This window comes from Typha angustifolia, chromosome 6, assembly GCF_048772165.1.
Source record: "Typha angustifolia cultivar Huaian chromosome 6, ASM4877216v1, whole genome shotgun sequence".
In the NCBI taxonomy this organism is placed as follows: domain Eukaryota; kingdom Viridiplantae; phylum Streptophyta; class Magnoliopsida; order Poales; family Typhaceae; genus Typha; species Typha angustifolia.
The window spans coordinates 7855088-7873836 of record NC_133244.1 but is presented as its reverse complement, the minus strand read 5'-3'; the positions used below and the strand labels follow the sequence as shown (position 1 = coordinate 7873836).

The 18749-nt window shown below is 37.5% G+C and overlaps 4 protein-coding genes across 4 annotated transcripts in view; 2 read left to right on the top strand and 2 right to left on the bottom strand.

Moving 5' to 3' along the window:
• The first annotated feature begins 142 nt into the window (after positions 1–142).
• On the top strand, positions 143–601 carry LOC140761288 (RING-H2 finger protein ATL66). Its single transcript, XM_073098560.1, has one exon. It carries the CDS (start codon positions 143–145, stop codon positions 599–601), a length of 459 nt encoding a protein of 152 aa, XP_072954661.1.
• Positions 602–2976: 2375 nt separating this feature from the next.
• LOC140761513 (internal alternative NAD(P)H-ubiquinone oxidoreductase A2, mitochondrial-like) overlaps positions 2977–18749 on the bottom strand; it is a 39645-nt gene continuing 23872 nt past the window's right edge. Inside the window, exon 9 of the mRNA XM_073098871.1 lies at positions 2977–2989. The gene's annotated coding sequence lies outside the window, so the exon portion shown is untranslated. The remainder of the gene's footprint in view (positions 2990–18749) is intronic.
• Positions 6245–9074, top strand: LOC140761745 (pyruvate decarboxylase 2-like). The gene is made up of 6 exons (XM_073099208.1): positions 6245–6919; positions 7011–7174; positions 7317–7967; positions 8058–8175; positions 8373–8561; positions 8642–9074. The coding sequence occupies exons 1-6, from the start codon at positions 6398–6400 to the stop codon at positions 8810–8812; spliced, it is 1815 nt and encodes a 604-aa protein (XP_072955309.1). The 5' UTR covers positions 6245–6397; the 3' UTR covers positions 8813–9074.
• LOC140761405 (transcription factor bHLH30-like) lies at positions 12480–13996 on the bottom strand. The gene is made up of 2 exons (XM_073098714.1): positions 13638–13996; positions 12480–13227 (listed from the first exon to the last, which is right to left on the bottom strand). The coding sequence occupies exons 1-2, from the start codon at positions 13863–13865 to the stop codon at positions 12754–12756; spliced, it is 702 nt and encodes a 233-aa protein (XP_072954815.1). The 5' UTR covers positions 13866–13996; the 3' UTR covers positions 12480–12753.

Genomic DNA, 18749 nt, shown 5'->3' with positions numbered 1-18749 from the left:
GCTGCAGGAATTTCCTGCAGCCAGACTTGCCACTGTACCTGAGGTTTAGCTGACTTACGAGGCTTAATAGAACACCTCACGAGCCCAATCCAATCCTGGCCCCCAAAATCCATCTCTGATCTCCTCCGCCGCCACCACTTGCATGGCTGCTGCTCAAGAAGAAGCCGAGCCATTCCACTGGCGCTACGACCACATCGACGATAAGAACTTCGACGTCCGTGGGCACAGCCTCAATATTCTCCTCACGGTCTTCTGCATTCTTATCTTCTTCACCCTCCTCTGCCTCTGCTTCAGGTGCTGCCGTTTCCGCGGCGCAAGGTCGACCGACGCCGCCACGGGTGGCCCCACATCGAGAGCGCTTCGACCGGTTGCCCTAGATGCCGAAGTTATCAGTAACTTTCCGATAAGGTTGCATCGCGCATCGCCGACCGGGGACGACGTGCAGTGCTCGATATGTCTTAGTAGTTTGGTCGAGGGGGAGAAGGTCAGGGTGCTGCCTAGTTGTGGGCATTGTTTTCACCCCGAGTGCGTCGATGCTTGGTTAAGGACGCAGTCGAGTTGCCCCCTGTGTAGGGCTTCGATCCCTAGTGGGGATCCTTGAGGGAAAGAGAATAATGGTAGTAACTAGTACTAGTATAGATCTGGAGAGAGACATGTGGGAGAGGAACCGGAAAGAGGGGAATATTTTGCTGCCATCTCTTTTGTTTCCAACGATAGATGAGGTTTGCTTGTTTTGTTTGTAGCGGCGCTTCATGGGTTTCTTGGTCGTAGAACTGCATGAAGTATGTAACGTAGAACTGGAGTACTGTTATTCACCGTTTTACCTAAATATAAATGTCTATTTAGTTTCTTTTTGGGCTCATATTGGAAAATTAACATGTAGTTGGGCTCGGCCCAAACGTAGGCAAATGCGGCCCATATCAACCCACAAGGTCAAAAACCTCATGTTAATGCTAGGATACTACCGGGATATGTCTCATGAGCAACTGATGTAGCACACCAGTGTATTTTTAGCTGAGCTAATTAGACATAAACTTAAGCTCGGGATTAGGGGTAGCAAAAATTTATCCGATGATCTGACATGCTAATCCAGCTTTTAAACAAGTTTGAATATAATTTAATCAGGTTCAGATTGTAAATGAGTCAACCGATCTAACATGATTATTAATTTGTTAATGTTCGTGTTTATAACTTCAGCACCAGCAACCTGTTTATAACCCAACTTTATCGACCAATTATAGTAAGATAACTTGTTTATGACACGATAATTTATTTATAATACCTCAAAAAATATTTATAACCACACAAAAAAGCTCATTTATAATCCAAATAAACTTATTTATAATTTTAATAATTCATAAAAATTTTGAATAATTTCTACTACCCTACAATTTTTATGACCCATACAATATATTTAATAAACTGACGGTGTTTAAAAATTTTGACCCAATAAATGAGTCGTGTTCACATTATCATGACCCACACAAAAATCCCCGACACAAAATGCATGTAACTAAATCGGATTCGATCGATTATGTGAAAATATTAGATTCTGAAGTTGCCGTACTTGATTCAAATCAGATTTTAAATGGATAGCAATTATAATCTCTATTGTACCCGATCTACTAAAATATTTATAGTTATAATCTAATACATTCTCATATTTAGGTATATTAATATTTAGTGGGTTAAATTTTTTTATTATTAAGTCCGACTTCAGCTCGATTGTTTGACAGAATGACAGGTCGATGAACTCCAATCGGAAGGAATGGGTTTGGGCTAAAAAAAAAAAGAGATTAGAGTTGAGCATGAACTGACTAAAAAGATTCAGTAATGTATCCTAATTCTTAACCCAGATCCACAGTTTAATTCTCTAATCAAACCAGAAAAGAGATTAAAAAAAAGAAAAAGAATGCAATTCGCACCTAACAAAAACATAGATATCGAAACTCAAAAAGTAAAAATGTAGACACACTGCAGTGTGAATTAGTCTAAACTAAAGAACCAGTCTATTTCTGGGGAAAGATGTCAACGTGACAAGTCCTCCACAGTAGTCAAGGATTCCTTCCTCAAAGACTAGCCGACAAGAAAGGCAATTGAGTCAGACTAAGCGAGAGTCTGAGGGGGAATCAATCCTTTGCTGTAAACCACTATGCCCACAAGTTTTATTTTACTTGAGAAAAGACACAAGCCAAGAAGCATTGCAATCTCTCTTTTGTGTCTCATGGCCTCATCCTGAGCAATAGAAATACCATTCTAATTCCCAATTGCAATACCAGTGTGTTGAAATGGGTGCAGTTGGATATCAACCATAACCATAGACATAGAATTCAGTATATAAATGGGGAAGGTGCATGTCTATATACTTCAACTTGCCACCAATAACAAGCTGGCATACCTCAATTTGATGACTTCTATCCTCCTATTGTGTCACCAATTTTTAGTAGGTCTTAAGCAATTTGTTTGTTGGCCTTTTTCATTCTAGGAAAAGATATTTTTGGTGTATCAATTAGTAATGCTTATAAAATATTAGAAAATTTGCATACAATATCAACATCCTGCCATTATATCAATTAGTTAAACTTGACCAAATATTTATGTTAAGTTAATCATACTAAGAAAATTATGAAAATATCCTCAACTAAATTATACTAATGGTATTTTAGTTATTTTAGAGATAAAAATATTTTAAATATTTTAAAAATAAAATATCTCTACTTAACGAATTATTCTCTAATCATATTTGTTGATTTGTAAATATTGAAAATATAAGGTAAGTATACCATAATTACGTTAAAAAAATGGTGCTATATGTAAATTTTTCTAAAATATTTATGTCTCAAAAATATAACTATAATTCCTACAAAGATGATATATAAGAAGACGTGGTTACATTAAAAGGACTGGACATAGTCAATTCAATTCAAGTGCGTCAATGCATTGATCATATGCACAGAATTCGTAAATTAAAAAGTAAAAAGAAAAAGGAGAAAAAAAAAGAAAACCATCTAATGGCATCGATTCTGACTGCCTAAATTCTAGGGGCCTCTGTATTCATTTAAGACATCTTTACTCGTGCTCGTGTTTCATGTTAAAGAGAGGACGGTTTGGGAAAGTTCAAGGTTAGTAGGCTATCCACTGGAGGTCTATTTTTTGTGACAATAGTTGCCTCATCTCAACTAATGGTATTGATGCATGCACTGGAATCTTATCTAAGGAATATTCTACTATGTATGAGTTAGAAGAAGCTTATATAATAATCAAACTTGCCTGCTTTGACCTCTGTCATCTAGACTCTTATTTGAAGTTATTCAAACTCCATTTGATGACGGAAGGAAAGGTCATCGATGCCTTAAAATGGAAACTTAAGTGTAGTGATGCTCACACAACTATATTAATATATATTTGTCTGCAAGCTAAAGCTAAAGTTGTTCACTCTTTTATGTCCAGGTACAAGCAACGGATATACTTGTAGGATACACTATTTTATCTCATCAAATGCACAGGAAATGAATACTAAAAGATCTCCCCAATTGTTTAATCCAAGAAAAATACAAGATTCCCAGTTAGTAGAGTGAAGTGACCATGCATCAACCTCATTGTTAATGCAGTGGATCCTTTTCCCTGTCCCTATTGGATGAGTGTCGGCATTCAAAACCAAGGGGAACTGAGAGCGGCATTAGTACAAACACCTTTCGTGTTACAAACGGCGCCGACGTTGTTTTGCACAAAACCCAACTGTCTTTAAAATACGGATCCACTGCTCAATGCCAAATGGGCCCATCTAGGACAGCCTTCTCGCGCAAGTAGCTCTTTTACCAAATTAGCCCTCTTTTAAATTTTATTTACCCAAATAAATTATACCTTAAATTTAATATTAAAATGAGTATCTTTACTAAAGTCCTAAGTAAAATGTAGAATGATTTTTTTAAGATTAAAATACTAAAAATTTTGGTTTATAAAATGATAAACTGTTTTTAAAAAATGATGAATAATTCAGCATTTTATAAGAAAAAACTAAGAAAAATTAAACTAAATTTTTGATGAGGTATTGTCTTTTTTCCTTTTTTGCAATTCTTTTTTTATATTTTCGTGAGATATATCTTACATCTAAAATAGATAATGGAGCATAAAATTAGGACGCTTAAATTTAAAAACTAAAATAAAAAATAAAGGAGGTTATTTTGGTCAAAAGGTCGACAACTAGGTGGCCTTAAACCAAACGCCGCTATTTCCTATGAAGGAAAGGGAACTTATTATATTTATTTACGCGAATATCCATGAAGATTCTTGTGAACCTGAGATGCCATTAATGAACTCCAAGAATATCCGAGGATATTTTTGATAGAAAAAAATACTGTGATGTAAAATTTTTTAACAGCCAGTTATTATTATATAGATAATTAAATTAATTATCATAAGATGGCCTTAATATTTTGAGGAAATTTTTTACATCAACGTAGAAGGAAAAGGGACCGTATCTTATGGTCAAATATCGGATTTTAAAGGGTTATATAATAATTATTGATATGGTAGAGTTTGACTTATAATATGTTACGAACCGATCTAATTCGATCTGCAACGGTTTTAAAATTTAGATCCTAGCTTGATAGCGCTCCAATAGCTAGATGGATGCTATGATTTATTCTTAGAGTGAAAAGAGAGAAGTTGTTGTAGAAGATGGGGGATAGAGGTTGGAAGAAGTTGACCAAAGAGTTGGACAGTAGAAGAAGAGAGGTGGGAGAGAGCGTCAATGGCTAGAGACAAGAAAAAAGAAGATAAGGCTAAAGCCAATTCCGATAACAAGACCATCCTTCTTATTTAGGGTTTTCTCCACATATATATAGAGGCTCACTCTAAGAATTCCTTAATTAACATAAAAAACACTCCAAACAATTCCTAACTAAATCCACACTTTCACCGCGATGTGTTTAAACGCGTCCGATCATGAAATTTCTGTTCTCTGTCGATGCGAATGTGATGCAGACGTTTGAACGGCCCTGTTCGAACGCGGTCTTGATGTTTGAACACATCCTAGCAAAAATTGATTTTATTGCTTCTACTTACTCAACTAGATAAATAGGCTCATTCTCATGAACCGAATATCACGCGTGGAGCCATCGAATCGTATCACAATATAAATAAAATATTGGATATTTTTGATAATTTTCTTTATAAATATTCAAAATAATTTTACTTTGACTCTTTAACTATATGAAATTTCAATTCACTTCCTCAATTTCTTTTTCTGCTTTATGACTTAAACTCTCTAGCTATTCAAATTTATCAAGTCCTCTATAGTGGTAAACAATACTATAAAGTGACTGTTATGCCTCCGGAAACATCTGCTCATATGGCAATTATACTAGTTACTATTGGAGATCATTGCGATTTAAAAATAAGTTAAGGGTTATTGATGGATTATTAGTAAGAAAATTAGTGGTGGAGTTGTAGTATTTATATCTATGGTTGAAATTTGGGAGAGTGAGGTCGGTAACGACGGTGAGGTATATATCTAAGGTTATGATTCGGGTAGAAGTAAAAAATAGATCAATAAGTAATAATAGTTATAATGGTGAGATTTATACATAGATGATTGGAATAATATAAGAAATAAGAAAAATGAGAGAAAATGGGAGATAAAAAAGAAAGTAAATTTACATATGAATTTTAACGAAGTTATGATTTACATTCTATTTATTTTTTATTTATAAATTAATTCTATGATTTAAATGAATGCATGTAAAAAATATTTTGTGTTATATTTAAATTAACATTGTTAGGGCAGATAAGGATATTTCATTAAATTTAATTATTTTTTAAAATAATTAAAATACTCTTAAGGTTAGGTTGAGTTGAGTATATGTTGGAGAAGTATAAATTAGCTAAAGATATTTTTATAATTTTTTCAGTATACTTAATTTAATATAGAGATTTAATTAATTTTAACTAATAAATTAAATATTAAAGTGTTTTCTGGATATATAGATAATGATGTAAAGTATAAACCATAATTTTGTTATATATTAGGGTGCCATGTACAAAATAACAACACATGCAAACCAGAAGCATCTTCTTCCACGTGTCCTTCCAACTCGCTGAACAGCGCACTCCTCTGCGAGCTCCCCAAGGACCAAATCCACCCACCCTCTCTCTCTCTCTCTCTCTCTCACTAGAAACCAATCCCCAGTATTATTTTTCCCCTGGTTTTCCATCCTTTAAACCCCACCGCATAAGAAACCAATCCCAAAACCCCTTTATAAATACCACCACCCTTCTCCTTCCTCCACCAAACTACAGCTTCTCCTTCCTCCTCCAAACTACAGCTTCGTGACAACCGTCAAAAGCCCTACTTCTTCACTCTATAGCCTGTTACTCTCTATTTTCTTCTCCTTCCATGGATACCCACATCATCGTATCCGATGGTTCCGCCAACCCCACATCCAACGGTGTGGGCTCCCTCCCCTCCTCCAACTGCAATCCCATCCATTCGGCCAACTCACCGGTATGCTCCCCTGAGGGCACCCTCGGCCGTCACATCGCCCGGCGCCTCGTCCAAGTCGGCGCCACCGACGTCTTCGCCGTCCCCGGGGACTTCAACCTCACCCTCCTCGATCACCTCATCGCCGAGCCCGGCCTCAACCTCATCGGCTGCTGCAACGAGCTCAATGCCGGCTACGCCGCAGACGGCTTCGCCCGCTCGCGCGGGGTCGGCGCTTGCGCGGTCACCTTCACCGTCGGCGGCCTCAGCGTCCTCAACGCCATCGCCGGTGCGTATTCCGAGAACCTCCCCGTGATTTGTATCGTCGGAGGGCCCAATTCCAACGATTACGGGACGAATCGAGTCCTCCACCACACCATTGGGCTTCCGGATTTCTCGCAGGAATTGCGTTGCTTCCAAACCGTTACTTGTTTCCAGGTACCCACTTCTTTTGGTCGTATCTTGTGATTAAGATGGTAAAGATGGGATCTTGTGAAGTTTATGTGTGGTTTTATAATGATTGTTTTAGGCTGTTGTTAACAATTTGGACGATGCCCACGAACAAATCGATACAGCGATTTCGACTGCTTTAAAGGAGAGCAAGCCTGTTTATATTAGTATCAGTTGCAATTTACCTGCGATTCCTCATCCCACCTTTAGTCGCGAGCCCGTTCCTTTCTTCCTCTCACCGAGGTATAATTAACAACAGAACAAGATTCCCCTGTTCTTTTTCTATTTCTTTATATAAGATTCCGAGTAATTTTTTAATCAATTTCTGCATTGACCCGCTATTTCTTCTTAGATTTATAGAGATTCTGATTCTTGAAATGACCAGGTTGAGCAACCAAATGAATTTAGAGGCCGCAGTGGAGGCCACGGCCGATTTCTTGAACAAGGCAGTGAAGCCAGTCATGGTGGGAGGCCCCAAGATAAGGGTGGCGAAGGCTGCGAAAGCCTTCGTCGAACTAGCCGAGGCCTCCGGCTTCCCGATCGCCGTCATGCCCTCGGCCAAGGGCCTCGTGCCGGAGCACCTCCCGCGGTTCATCGGCACTTACTGGGGTGCTATAAGCACCTCATTCTGCGCCGAGATCGTCGAGTCTGCCGATGCCTACCTCTTCGTAGGCCCCATCTTTAACGACTACAGCTCTGTTGGGTATTCCCTCCTGCTCAAAAGGGAGAAGTCCATCATCGTGCAGCCCGACCGGGTGATCGTGGCGAATGGGCCAGCATTTGGGTGCATTCTGATGAAGGACTTCCTCCGCGCGCTTGCGAAGCGGCTCAAATGCAATACGACGGCGTACGATAACTATTACCGGATCTTTGTGCCGGAGGGAGTCCCGCTTGAGTGCAAGAACAATGAGCCTTTGAGGGTGAATGTGCTATTCAAGCACATACAGAATATGCTATCAAGTGACACTGCAGTGATTGCAGAGACTGGTGATTCTTGGTTCAACTGCCAGAAGCTTAAATTACCTGAGGGTTGTGGGTGAGTCTTCTTCTAATCCAAATAGACATTGCTAACTATAGTACTCATAGTTGTTTGCACATCAATTTGACTTTCATTTGTATGATTCAGTTATGAATTCCAAATGCAATATGGTTCCATTGGGTGGTCAGTTGGGGCAACTCTCGGTTATGCCCAAGCAGCAAAGAATAAGCGTGTCATTGCCTGCATTGGTGATGGAAGCTTTCAGGTATCTTCTTACTGTTAAGATTGCTTGGGTGACTTAGAAGTAGTGATAATTGTTAACTCACCTATCTGATACAATATTAGCTCACCATCTAAGCTTAGAAGTTTAAGTTGTGAAATTCAAAGCTTAAGTTGATAGATGACAATAGTTTTAATCTTTTGTATTCTGATGATAAATTTCTCCATGCAAAAAAAAATCAGGTGACTGCGCAGGATGTGTCGACGATGCTGCGGTGTAAGCAGAAAAGCATCATCTTCCTCATCAACAATGGAGGATACACCATCGAGGTGGAGATCCATGATGGCCCCTATAATGTCATCAAGAACTGGAACTACACTGCTTTTGTTGATGCCATCCACAATGGTGAAGGAAAATGCTGGACAACAAAGGTTTGTGTGATCTTTTGATCAATTAGATCTAAAATGCTATGCTATGAATTAGAATAGTGGAGTAACAATTTAAATTGCAGATCCAAACTGAAGAGGAGCTTAAGGAGGCGATCGAGACGGCGACCGGCGCAAAGAAGGACTGCTTGTGCTTCTTAGAAGTGATAGTTCATAAGGATGATACTAGCAAGGAGCTACTAGAGTGGGGTTCAAGAGTTTCAGCAGCCAACAGTAGGCCACCAAATCCCCAGTAATAGATCTCTTGCTGAAGTGCCATGAATGCTGAGAAGTTGTTACATCTTCTGTCATTTCTGGTTCTCTCTGTCTTTTCTATTGTATGCTTGTAATTCTTCTCTAGATTTTTCCCTGATTTCTTGTCCAAAAACACTACCCCTGGAGCTGTATTAGGGTGGCTTGCATGTATGCTTCCTATCATACTCTCTAGTTCAATAAGAAGTCATTTTGCTGGTAAGTTTGTATTCTAATTCTCTTGATGAATAGCTAAGCAATTGCTTGTGAGATGCTTGCACTCCCAAGAATCAAAATGGCTAATCAAGTAAAAAAAAAAGATATTGGAATACTCAAACGACACAAGCGTTAAGATGGCTTTCGGTTCCTAAAAAGATACTAGTTAGGTTTTATAATTAAACACTTATTAATATGTGATAAAATTATAGTTTTTTTTCCCCCACTTTTCTTCTACTAATATTTGAATATCAATCTCCATCTACGATCTTGTTCAGTAGTGAAGTCTCGATGGACTCTTAATAGAAATATAAATCTAGCAAGTTATTACATCTTGTTCATCTTCTGGATTCTGCTATCTTGAAGTGTTGAGGACTTGTCTAACGAAATAGTTAAAGCTGTGTTGAATAATAGGAAGACTTCATATAGCATGAAACATGAGGAAAAAAATAGGTGGAGCCAAGGTGAGGAATAACGAGCAATAAACGTATACCAAATAAGAATCAGTAGTAATAAGCTTATACTGTCGAATGAAGTATCGTGCTATGGCGATGTGATGGAGATGGTGATAAACTCAGTCCGACGACTTTCTTGCAAACGTTCGTAACGTTGCATAGGTTCAATAATTCTACAACATTTTCTAGTAAATATTTAAACTACATTTAAATTGGAAAACTGAGCCAGAATACACCACCATTAAATATGTTTTGTATCTAAATACTTCTCATAATTTTATTTAAAGAATAACTTTATGCCCACCTCTTAAATATAAATTAGATATATCTATAATTTTATAAATATTTTATTATTTAATTGTAAAATATGGATGACTTTAAATAAGTTTATATAAAAATTTGTTTTATTTAATAAACCGTGAATAAGTATATTGATTGTAATAGAAAAATTGCTTAGTAAATGTGCGTAAATTTATCGTCCTCCTCCATATGCGATAAAATTATTTACATAACTTGTCACATGACTCATTTTATATAATATTTAATTAAAATATATATACATGAATAAATATTAATTATTCCCAAATCAAACCAACAAATTTATTTACTTTTATATTATTTTAATTAAATCACGTATAAAGTAGTTTCGAAACAAATTAGACGAGGGTCTTATATATGTTTTCTAGCAGAATTTTTATTAGTAGAAAATAACTAAAATATCGTCTCTATGCTTAACCCCTTTCCTTTTCCTTTCCTTTCCATTTCTTTTACTCTTTTTTTTTTTCCACTAACATTTCAATAGCAATCTTCATTTATGATCTTGTCTGAAAGGCTCGACAAAATTGATCCTACCTTAATGAGAAGACCATCTTGCAAGTTAAATATTGCTCTTTTCTTATGGATTTCATTTTTTTTTTGGGGGTAAGGTTTGGTTCTCGTGGATTTCGTTTTTTTTTTTGTTTTTGTTGTTGTGAACATTTTGGTCTTATTACTATTATAAATGATATCAATACTTTGTTTAAATAAATACGAAATAAATATTAAAAAGTAAAACAAAGATGAACGCCAAAATTATTATATGGAAAAATCTAAACAGAAAGAAAACCACGGATTCAAACTCAGATCAAAACTAATCACTAAACTTATAGCGGTTACAAGACTAACTTATAAAAAAAATCCATCGATTCTCACGACTTTATTTTTCTCAGTCTTGCTCGTTAGAACTGCGATTCACTGTTTCCTGTAATTGATCTCCAATCTAAGTAGCTCTCGAGATTGATCTTTCATCTAAATGACTCTTAGAACGAAAATTTGGTGCATTGTAGAAGAGACGGACCTTGTTGGTGGAAGAGCGTTGTAACTCTAAGAAATTCTTCTAAAAAAAAATCACCCATCTATCTAGAGTTAGGACATCCCAACCATTATACAGATTAACAAAATAAGATAAAATCCAATTTAAAACAAAACTCCTGGAAGTCCAAAAACTTGAATATTACGTGGGTGCATTCGAACACAACCTGATTGCATTCGAAAAGCCAAAACGCGTTATCTGTATGTACGAACGTTTGATTTCACATTCAAACGCGGTGCGAAACGCGATGTGAACGGCCGTATAATGCATTTAAACGGGACCAGAGTGTGTTCGAACGTTCTGTTCAAACAGTAGACTAGACAGTTGAATACAAAGTGCATGTTCCTATGCCTTTACATAGAACTTCATACTCTGTCAACCATCAGAAATCTTCAATAACAATTCTAAAATCGTTTTGAATACTTTGACTTCAAAATTAATTTTTTACTTTAATATTTTTCATCAAATATTTTATAACTTATCATAACTTATATATATCTTCGTACATAAAATCTAGACACATTATATAAATATAAATATATTTTAAAATATAATTTACTAATTATATTAGTATAAATAAAATCTAACAATGTGCGAACAATTGGAAGATTTTATATAGCAAAAAACATGCGGAAAAATGAAGCCAAAGTGAGGAAAAAAACGAGGATGGTGATAACCTGAACTACAAGAAATAATAGTACTAAGCTGATACTGTTGAACGGTCCATTTTGCAAGAAGATGTTGATGATGACGATGACGACGGTGGTGGTGGTGGTGGCGGCGGTGACAAAAGCATAAGCTAAAGGTTAAGGAAGTCAAGATAACTATTTCTACGCAATTGTCGGAAGATAGCAGTTGTGGAAATAATAAGTACGGATGTGAAGAAATAGTCCCAAAACAGAGACTGAGTAAGACTGTACGTGAGAGAACTATAACTCGGACTGGCACTAATATTCATACCACAACTTTTATTTTTAGCTGCATTCCGATGACTTTTCTTGCTAGTGTTCATAACGTGGCATAAGGTTCAACCATTCTCCAAGAATTTAACTAAATATTCAAACTAAATTAATATAGGAAAACCAGGGGACCAGAATAATCCACGAAAAGATACACCACCTTTTAACTTTGAAAAAAGAGTTGGAAAAAACACAAATACAAATTTGGATCCAAACCAATCTATAATGTAATCTCATATAGGCTTCATTAAAGATGTGCAGGTATAAAAAGTTCATAAATCATTTGCTAATATTAATAATTTAATCTGTAATAATCTTATTCGATAGATTCTGTGATCTGTGATATGTTATTTTTCACGATCGATTTCTAATCTTTTTGACTCGGGGATGATCTGATCTAAAGAGATGAAAAATTGATTATTTAAGATTAGTTTAGAACCTTAATATACATATTTGCGTTCGAATGCTTTCTACTAAAAAATAATTTTTGAGATTTTCGACCTTAATCTGCCCTACGGCCGATAGGCATAAAATTCCTTGAAACCAAAATTTTTTTTTGAGTAGTTAGAATCGCATCTTGTTATCTTTTCTTTTTATTTGATTTCAAATATCTAGCCAACTTCATCAATTCGCTTGTAACAATATTCATACATAAAAACTATACTCTTTAATAAAAAGATATCATATTTTGATCACATTGCCTACTATAAAAACTTTACAAAAGGTGCACAGCAACACAAACTTATACACTTGCAACTTTATCTTAAGACTAAACTGCAGCACTTTAATGGCGACAAACTACATTTCTCAAACATCAAAAAGAGAAGAAAAAAGAAGGAAGAAGAACAACTTGAGCAATATTTCTCAATGTTAAACTGTCACTGAGCAATAGAACCAAGAAAACAAACTGCTGCTTGTCTAACAAAGATCACAAAACTAGCTTACAAAAGGGTATTAGGCGACCCTTACACTGACCTAGAGAAGTACTGTGATCCCAAAGGCCTCTGCCTCTTGCCAATGAAGCAACTTGAGGCTGGCAAATTTGAGGAAGCCACTCTGCCTAACATTTCTGCTATGTTATCCTTGACAGAGCTCATCGACATCCTTTCATCTCGGTTACTCGAACATAGAACGAAAACACTCAGAATTCGCCCTCCGATGGATGTAATGTCTGCCCTCACTGTTCGAAGAGACAGAAGATGGAATCCTTCGACAAAGTCGGCAAACAAGTCCTCTCTGTCATCACAACAGACTGAAGCTTTTATGTAGAATTTGTCATCACTGGTAGAGGGTGCATGCTCGATTCGATGATCGTCGCATTCGACGATGACTTCGTTAGATTCTTTCGGTATCATGGAGAGTTGGTTGATGTCAAATGTCTTACTCTTTAGCTCCTTCAAATGTTCGATTACTCTGGCGAGCAAAGATGCCTTGTCCATCTTCAGTTTAGTATGATAACTAAGTAAGTTAAGATCAACATCTTAATTTTTTTTCTCTTTGGATGCATGCTTGTACGACAATTGAATCTAGTGAGGATCTCATTCAGATAGAAAAAACTAGCTTTAGTACAGTGAAAAGCTTGCACAGTTGGTTATTAGTTTAATATATAAGACAACTTTCTCAATCTATACTTATGTGCAAGACTAATCTATTTAGAAACAAACAAAGTTTCTTGCGTGGATAAGAGAAATCCTACTCATACTTGATTAAGACAATACAATATGGGTATGATTGATTAAGTGGTACAGTTTTCTTTTTTTTTTTTAAAAAAAAATCCACGAGTTGGATATAATTGATCAAATAAATTACTTAAAATTGTTGAAAATAAAGATAGCATGGGAAACATTACCTTGTTGGAGTTGGGAATCATGCGTCTAAGAGTGGAAAGATGTGCATTAATCCTCTCCCTGCGCTTCTTCTCAGCCTGGCTATGGATTCTCAGAGCCATGGCAGCTCTTTCTTCCTCACTCCATGAAGCATTCAGAGGCCTCTTGCCCAAAAATGGAGGAGCCGAATTGGATGGCCGGGGAAGGAGAAGAGGTGGGAAGTCCTTGCCATGGCTTCCTTCTCCTGCCATGGATGGAGAGGAATGGAAAGCGTAGAAGAGTTCCTACTACTACTACTAGTAGTAGACTACAAATAGCGAATTAGAAAGTTTGCTCTCTATATTATTGCAAGTGCACCAGGGAGCAGTTCAAAAAGGAAAACGCCGAAATTGTGGACCAAAGAGATGCTATTGTGGGGGTTAATCACCACTATTCGTAGTACATATTATAAAGAGATAGACGAACAAAAAGAATGCTATGTTTTTAACGACGATTGGGATCGTCACATGCGATATTAAGGGCATCTTGTTCCTTTTCTTTTCTGTTACAATTACTATTTCCAAGTCCCCAACTATACAAACTTGTAGGCTCAGCACTGTTCCAATTAAATGCTCTCCCACCCATGTACTTCGACTTACGAGTTAATGGCCTAATAAAAGCCGAGCCCAGTAACTAATGGGCCAGCCCATTAGAACTCTCATACGATAATTATACTCCATCACATTCTACGTGTACATGCATACTCGTGTCAGCCTCTTAGCCTACCTAGGAACACGTGGCGAAGTTCTAAGTTCTAACACTCCTCTCCCTCCCTTAATAGCCAAACGACTCTCTATATATACAAACATCTCCTCCAGTGCTGCTTTCCCTCCAACGAAAGCCGCCATTAGAGAGAGCTAAGATGTCTTCAGAGCAAGAGAGAGCTCGGCTAGACGAGAGAGCTAAGAAAGGGGAGATCGTGGTGCCAGGTGGAACCGGGGGAAAAGCCTCGAGGCCCAAGAGCATCTTTCACAAGGTAAGTTACGTACGTAGTAATGAATGAATCCCGTTTAGATTATAATGGAGTGCTGGAATAATTAAAAGCATATTGATTGCTTTGGTGTACGTGATTATTAATATTTGAAGGACGTAGCCGAGGAGGGCAGACGAGGAGGGAGCAACTGAAGGAGCTGGTCCTTAATTCTAGGGGATTTATTAAGTTTGTTGTTTACTTAGTCATGCATCTCAGTTTGTTCAAATAAATCCCTGATATCCAGAAAGTAGTTCGCAACTGTTTTTTTAATTCAAATGCACATATCGTGTGCTGTTGTTTAGGCTAAACATTAGGAATTGTATGGCTATTTAATGCCAAACTAATTTTAATAATAAACAATTTTTTTTCATTCTGAGATTCTACATTTGGTATCAGAGCCAGCGAAAAGGAAAGCCGCAGCTTTCTTGAGTGATACATAAAAGATGAGTGAAGAGAAGATGAAGCTTCCTCACTTTGATGGTCATTATGACCACTGGAGTGAACTGATGGAAAACCTTTTGAGAGCAAAAGGACTATAGAGCCTGGTGGAGAATGGTTTTGTAGAACCAACAGCTAGTATGATGCTCACTGATACACAGAGAGCACAGCTTGAAGATGCAAGGATGAAAGATCACAAAGTAAAACATTATCTTTATCAAGCAATTGACAGAGTAACATTTGAGCAAATTCTTGATAGGCGCACGGCAAAGATTGTGTGGGATTCCATGAAAAAAAAATTTGGAGGAAATGATCGTGTTAAAAGGTCACTCCTTCAAAAACTAAGGAGAGATTTTGAAGTACTGGAAATGAAGGAGAATGAAAATGTCTCTGAGTATTTTGTCAAAGTCATGTCAATAACTAATCAGATGAGAAGCAATGGAGAGGAAATGCCGGATTCAAAGGTGGTTGAAAAAATTTTAAGAACCCTCACAGAAAGGTTCACTTATGTTGTGATATCCATAGAAGAATCCAAAGATATTGAGACAATCTCAATTGATGAACTGCAAAGCTCCCTTGTAGTTCATGAGCAAAAATTTCAGAGACATGATCGAGGAGAAGATCAAGCCCTAAAAGTGAGCCAAATGGAGAGTTCTAGAGGTCGTGGAAGGACAACTATGAGAGGAAGAGGACGAGGACGAGGTCGAGGTAGAAGCTTCTTCAATAAGGCAACTATAGAATGTTATAAATGTCACAACTTGGGACATTTTCAATATGAATGTCCAATGTGGAACAAAGAAGTCAACTTCGCTGAGTTTGATGAAGACGAAGAGCTTCTTTTAATGGCATTGGTGGAGGAACAGAAAGCAAGGAGGAATGATGTCTGGTTCTTGGATTCTGGTTGCTCTAATCACATGTGTGGAGACAAAGCTATGTTTTCAAGCTTACATGAAAATTTTAAACATTCAGTTAAGCTTGGAAATAACACTAGAATGGAAGTGGCTGGAAAAGGGAATGTTAAATTGGTATTCAATAATGTTGCCTATGTGATTAGTGATGTGTATTTTGTTCCCGAGCTCAAGAGCAACCTCTTGAGTATAGGACAACTCCAGGAGAAAGAATTAACAATCCTAATTCAAGGAGGAATATGTCAAATCTTTCACCCAGTAAGAGGATTAATTGTTCAAAGCAAAATGAGTTCAAACAGGATGTTCATACTGGTAGCTCAAGCTCATTCATCTCCAAAAGCACAATTTGTAAACTGTTTGCACACAAGCTCCATGGATCTACCTCAACTTTGGCATGAAAGATACGATCACCTAAGTTATAAAGGTCTAAAGACATTGCAAGACGAGAAAATGGTGCGAGGTTTGCCACAGTTTGAAGCATCAAATAACATCTGCACAGATTGCATGGTTGGCAAGCAACATAGGAATGCCATTCCCAAGCAAAGTACCTGGAGAGCAAAAGAAGTCTTGGAGCTCATACACTCAGACATATGTGGTCCAATTAGTCCTACATCCAACGGTGGTAAAAGGTACACTCTATGCTTTATAGATGATTTTAGTCGTAAAGCATGGGTGTATTTGCTTATTAAAAAGGCTGAGGCCTTTAATTGCTTCAAAATATTTAAAAAATTGGTTGAGAAGGAAACAGGAAAGCTGATCAAGAGCATAAGGACAGATCGAGGAGGTGAATTCACTTCCCATGAATTCAATGACTATTGCAAGGAGCATGGAATTCAGAGACAGTTAACAACTCCCTATACGCCGCAGCAAAATGGTGTAGCTGAGCACAAGAACAGGACTGTCATGAACATGGTGAGATCCATGCTATGTGCAAAGAAAATTCCCAAGACTTTTTGGCCAGAAGCTGTAAATTGGACCTTCTATGTCCTCAATAGATGCCCTACACTGGCAGTCAAGAATATCACACCACAAGAGGCTTGGAGTGGAATTAAGCCCTCGGTGGAACATTTTCGAGTTTGGGGATGCATTGCTCATGTCTACATACCTGACACTCAGAGAGGTAAACTCGATGACAAAAGCTTTACTTGTATTCTTTTGGGAGTTAGTGAGGAATCTAAAGGCTATAGACTATTTGATCCAAGAACTAAGAGAGTGGTAGTAAGTAAAGATGTGGTTTTTGAAGAGAATAAGCTATGGGATTGGGGAGAGAATAATGTAGAACAAACTAGTGTAGAGCTAGTTTGGGGTGATGATGAAATAAGTGAAGGAGAAGAAGTCTTTGAGGGTGTAAATTGGAATAATGGTGGTGCACAGGAAGACTTGGATGCAGCTATAGAGACAGTTGCAGAAGCAAGGGAGGGACGAGCACGTAGAACACCTTCTTACCTTAGTGACTATGTCACTGGTGAAGAATTGTCAGAAGATGAAGATGAGGCTAATATGATGGAGCTGGATTTCATGAAGCTTGACACGTGTGATCCATTTGAGCTGAATTTGGTGGAGTTTGACACATGTGATCCACTGACATTTGAGGAAGCACAAAAGAACAAAAAGTGGAGAATAGCCATGGATGCAGAAATTGAAGCAATTGAAAGGAATCAAACTTGGAAGCTAACCGAGTTACCAAAGGGAGGTAAATGCATTGGTGTCAAATGGATTTACAAAACTAAACTTAATGAACTTGGAGAGGTGGATAAGTTCAAAGCTCGATTGGTGGCAAAAGGGTACTCTCAAAAGTATGGAGTTGACTATACAGAGGTATATGCACCAGTGGCTCGAATGGACACAGTGAGAATGGTCATTGCTTTGGCAGCTCAGAATGGATGGGAGATCTTCCAACTTGATGTCAAGTCAGCATTTCTGCATGGAGCTTTGCAAGAGAATGTCTACATTGAACAACCAAAAGGGTATGTGATCAAGGGCAGTGAACATAAGGTTTATAAACTTCACAAGGCTCTGTACGGACTAAAACAAGCACCTAGGGCTTGGTTCAGTCGTATTGAAACCTATTTCATCAAAGAAGGCTTTCGGAGGAGTCAAAATGAGCATACATTATTCTTTAAAGGAAACAGTGAAGGTAGATTTCTCATTGTCAGTATTTATGTTGATGACCTTATTTATACTGGTAATGATATTTTGTTGATGAAAAAGTTTAAAACTTCAATGCAAAGGGAGTTTGACATGTCCGATCTTGGGAAGATGAGATTTTTTCTTGGAATAGAAGTAATGCAGACACTTGATGGCATTCACATTTGCCAACATAAGTATGCTATTGACATTTTGAAACGTTTTGGAATGGAAGACTGCAATCCTGTATGTAATCCCATTGTTCCAGGGTGCAAATTGAGTTGTGATGAAGAGGGAGAAAAGGTTGATGAAACACTCTACAAACAAATGATTGGAAGCTTAATGTATATCACTTCCACTCGGCCAGATCTGTAATTTGTTGTGAGTCTTATTAGTCGTTTCATGTCCAGACCAACCAGGGCACACCATCAGGCAGCCAAGAGGGTGTTAAGATACTTAAAAGGAACTCTAGATTATGGGATATGGTATAAGCGTGGAGGTACAAAAGATCTGAAGGTGTTCACAGATAGTGACTATGCAGGAGATATTGATAGGAGGAAGAGCACCTCAGGCTACACATTCTTGTTAAGTGATGGGGCAGTAGCCTGGTCCTCAAAGAAGCAAGCCATTGTTACACTTTCCACAACAGA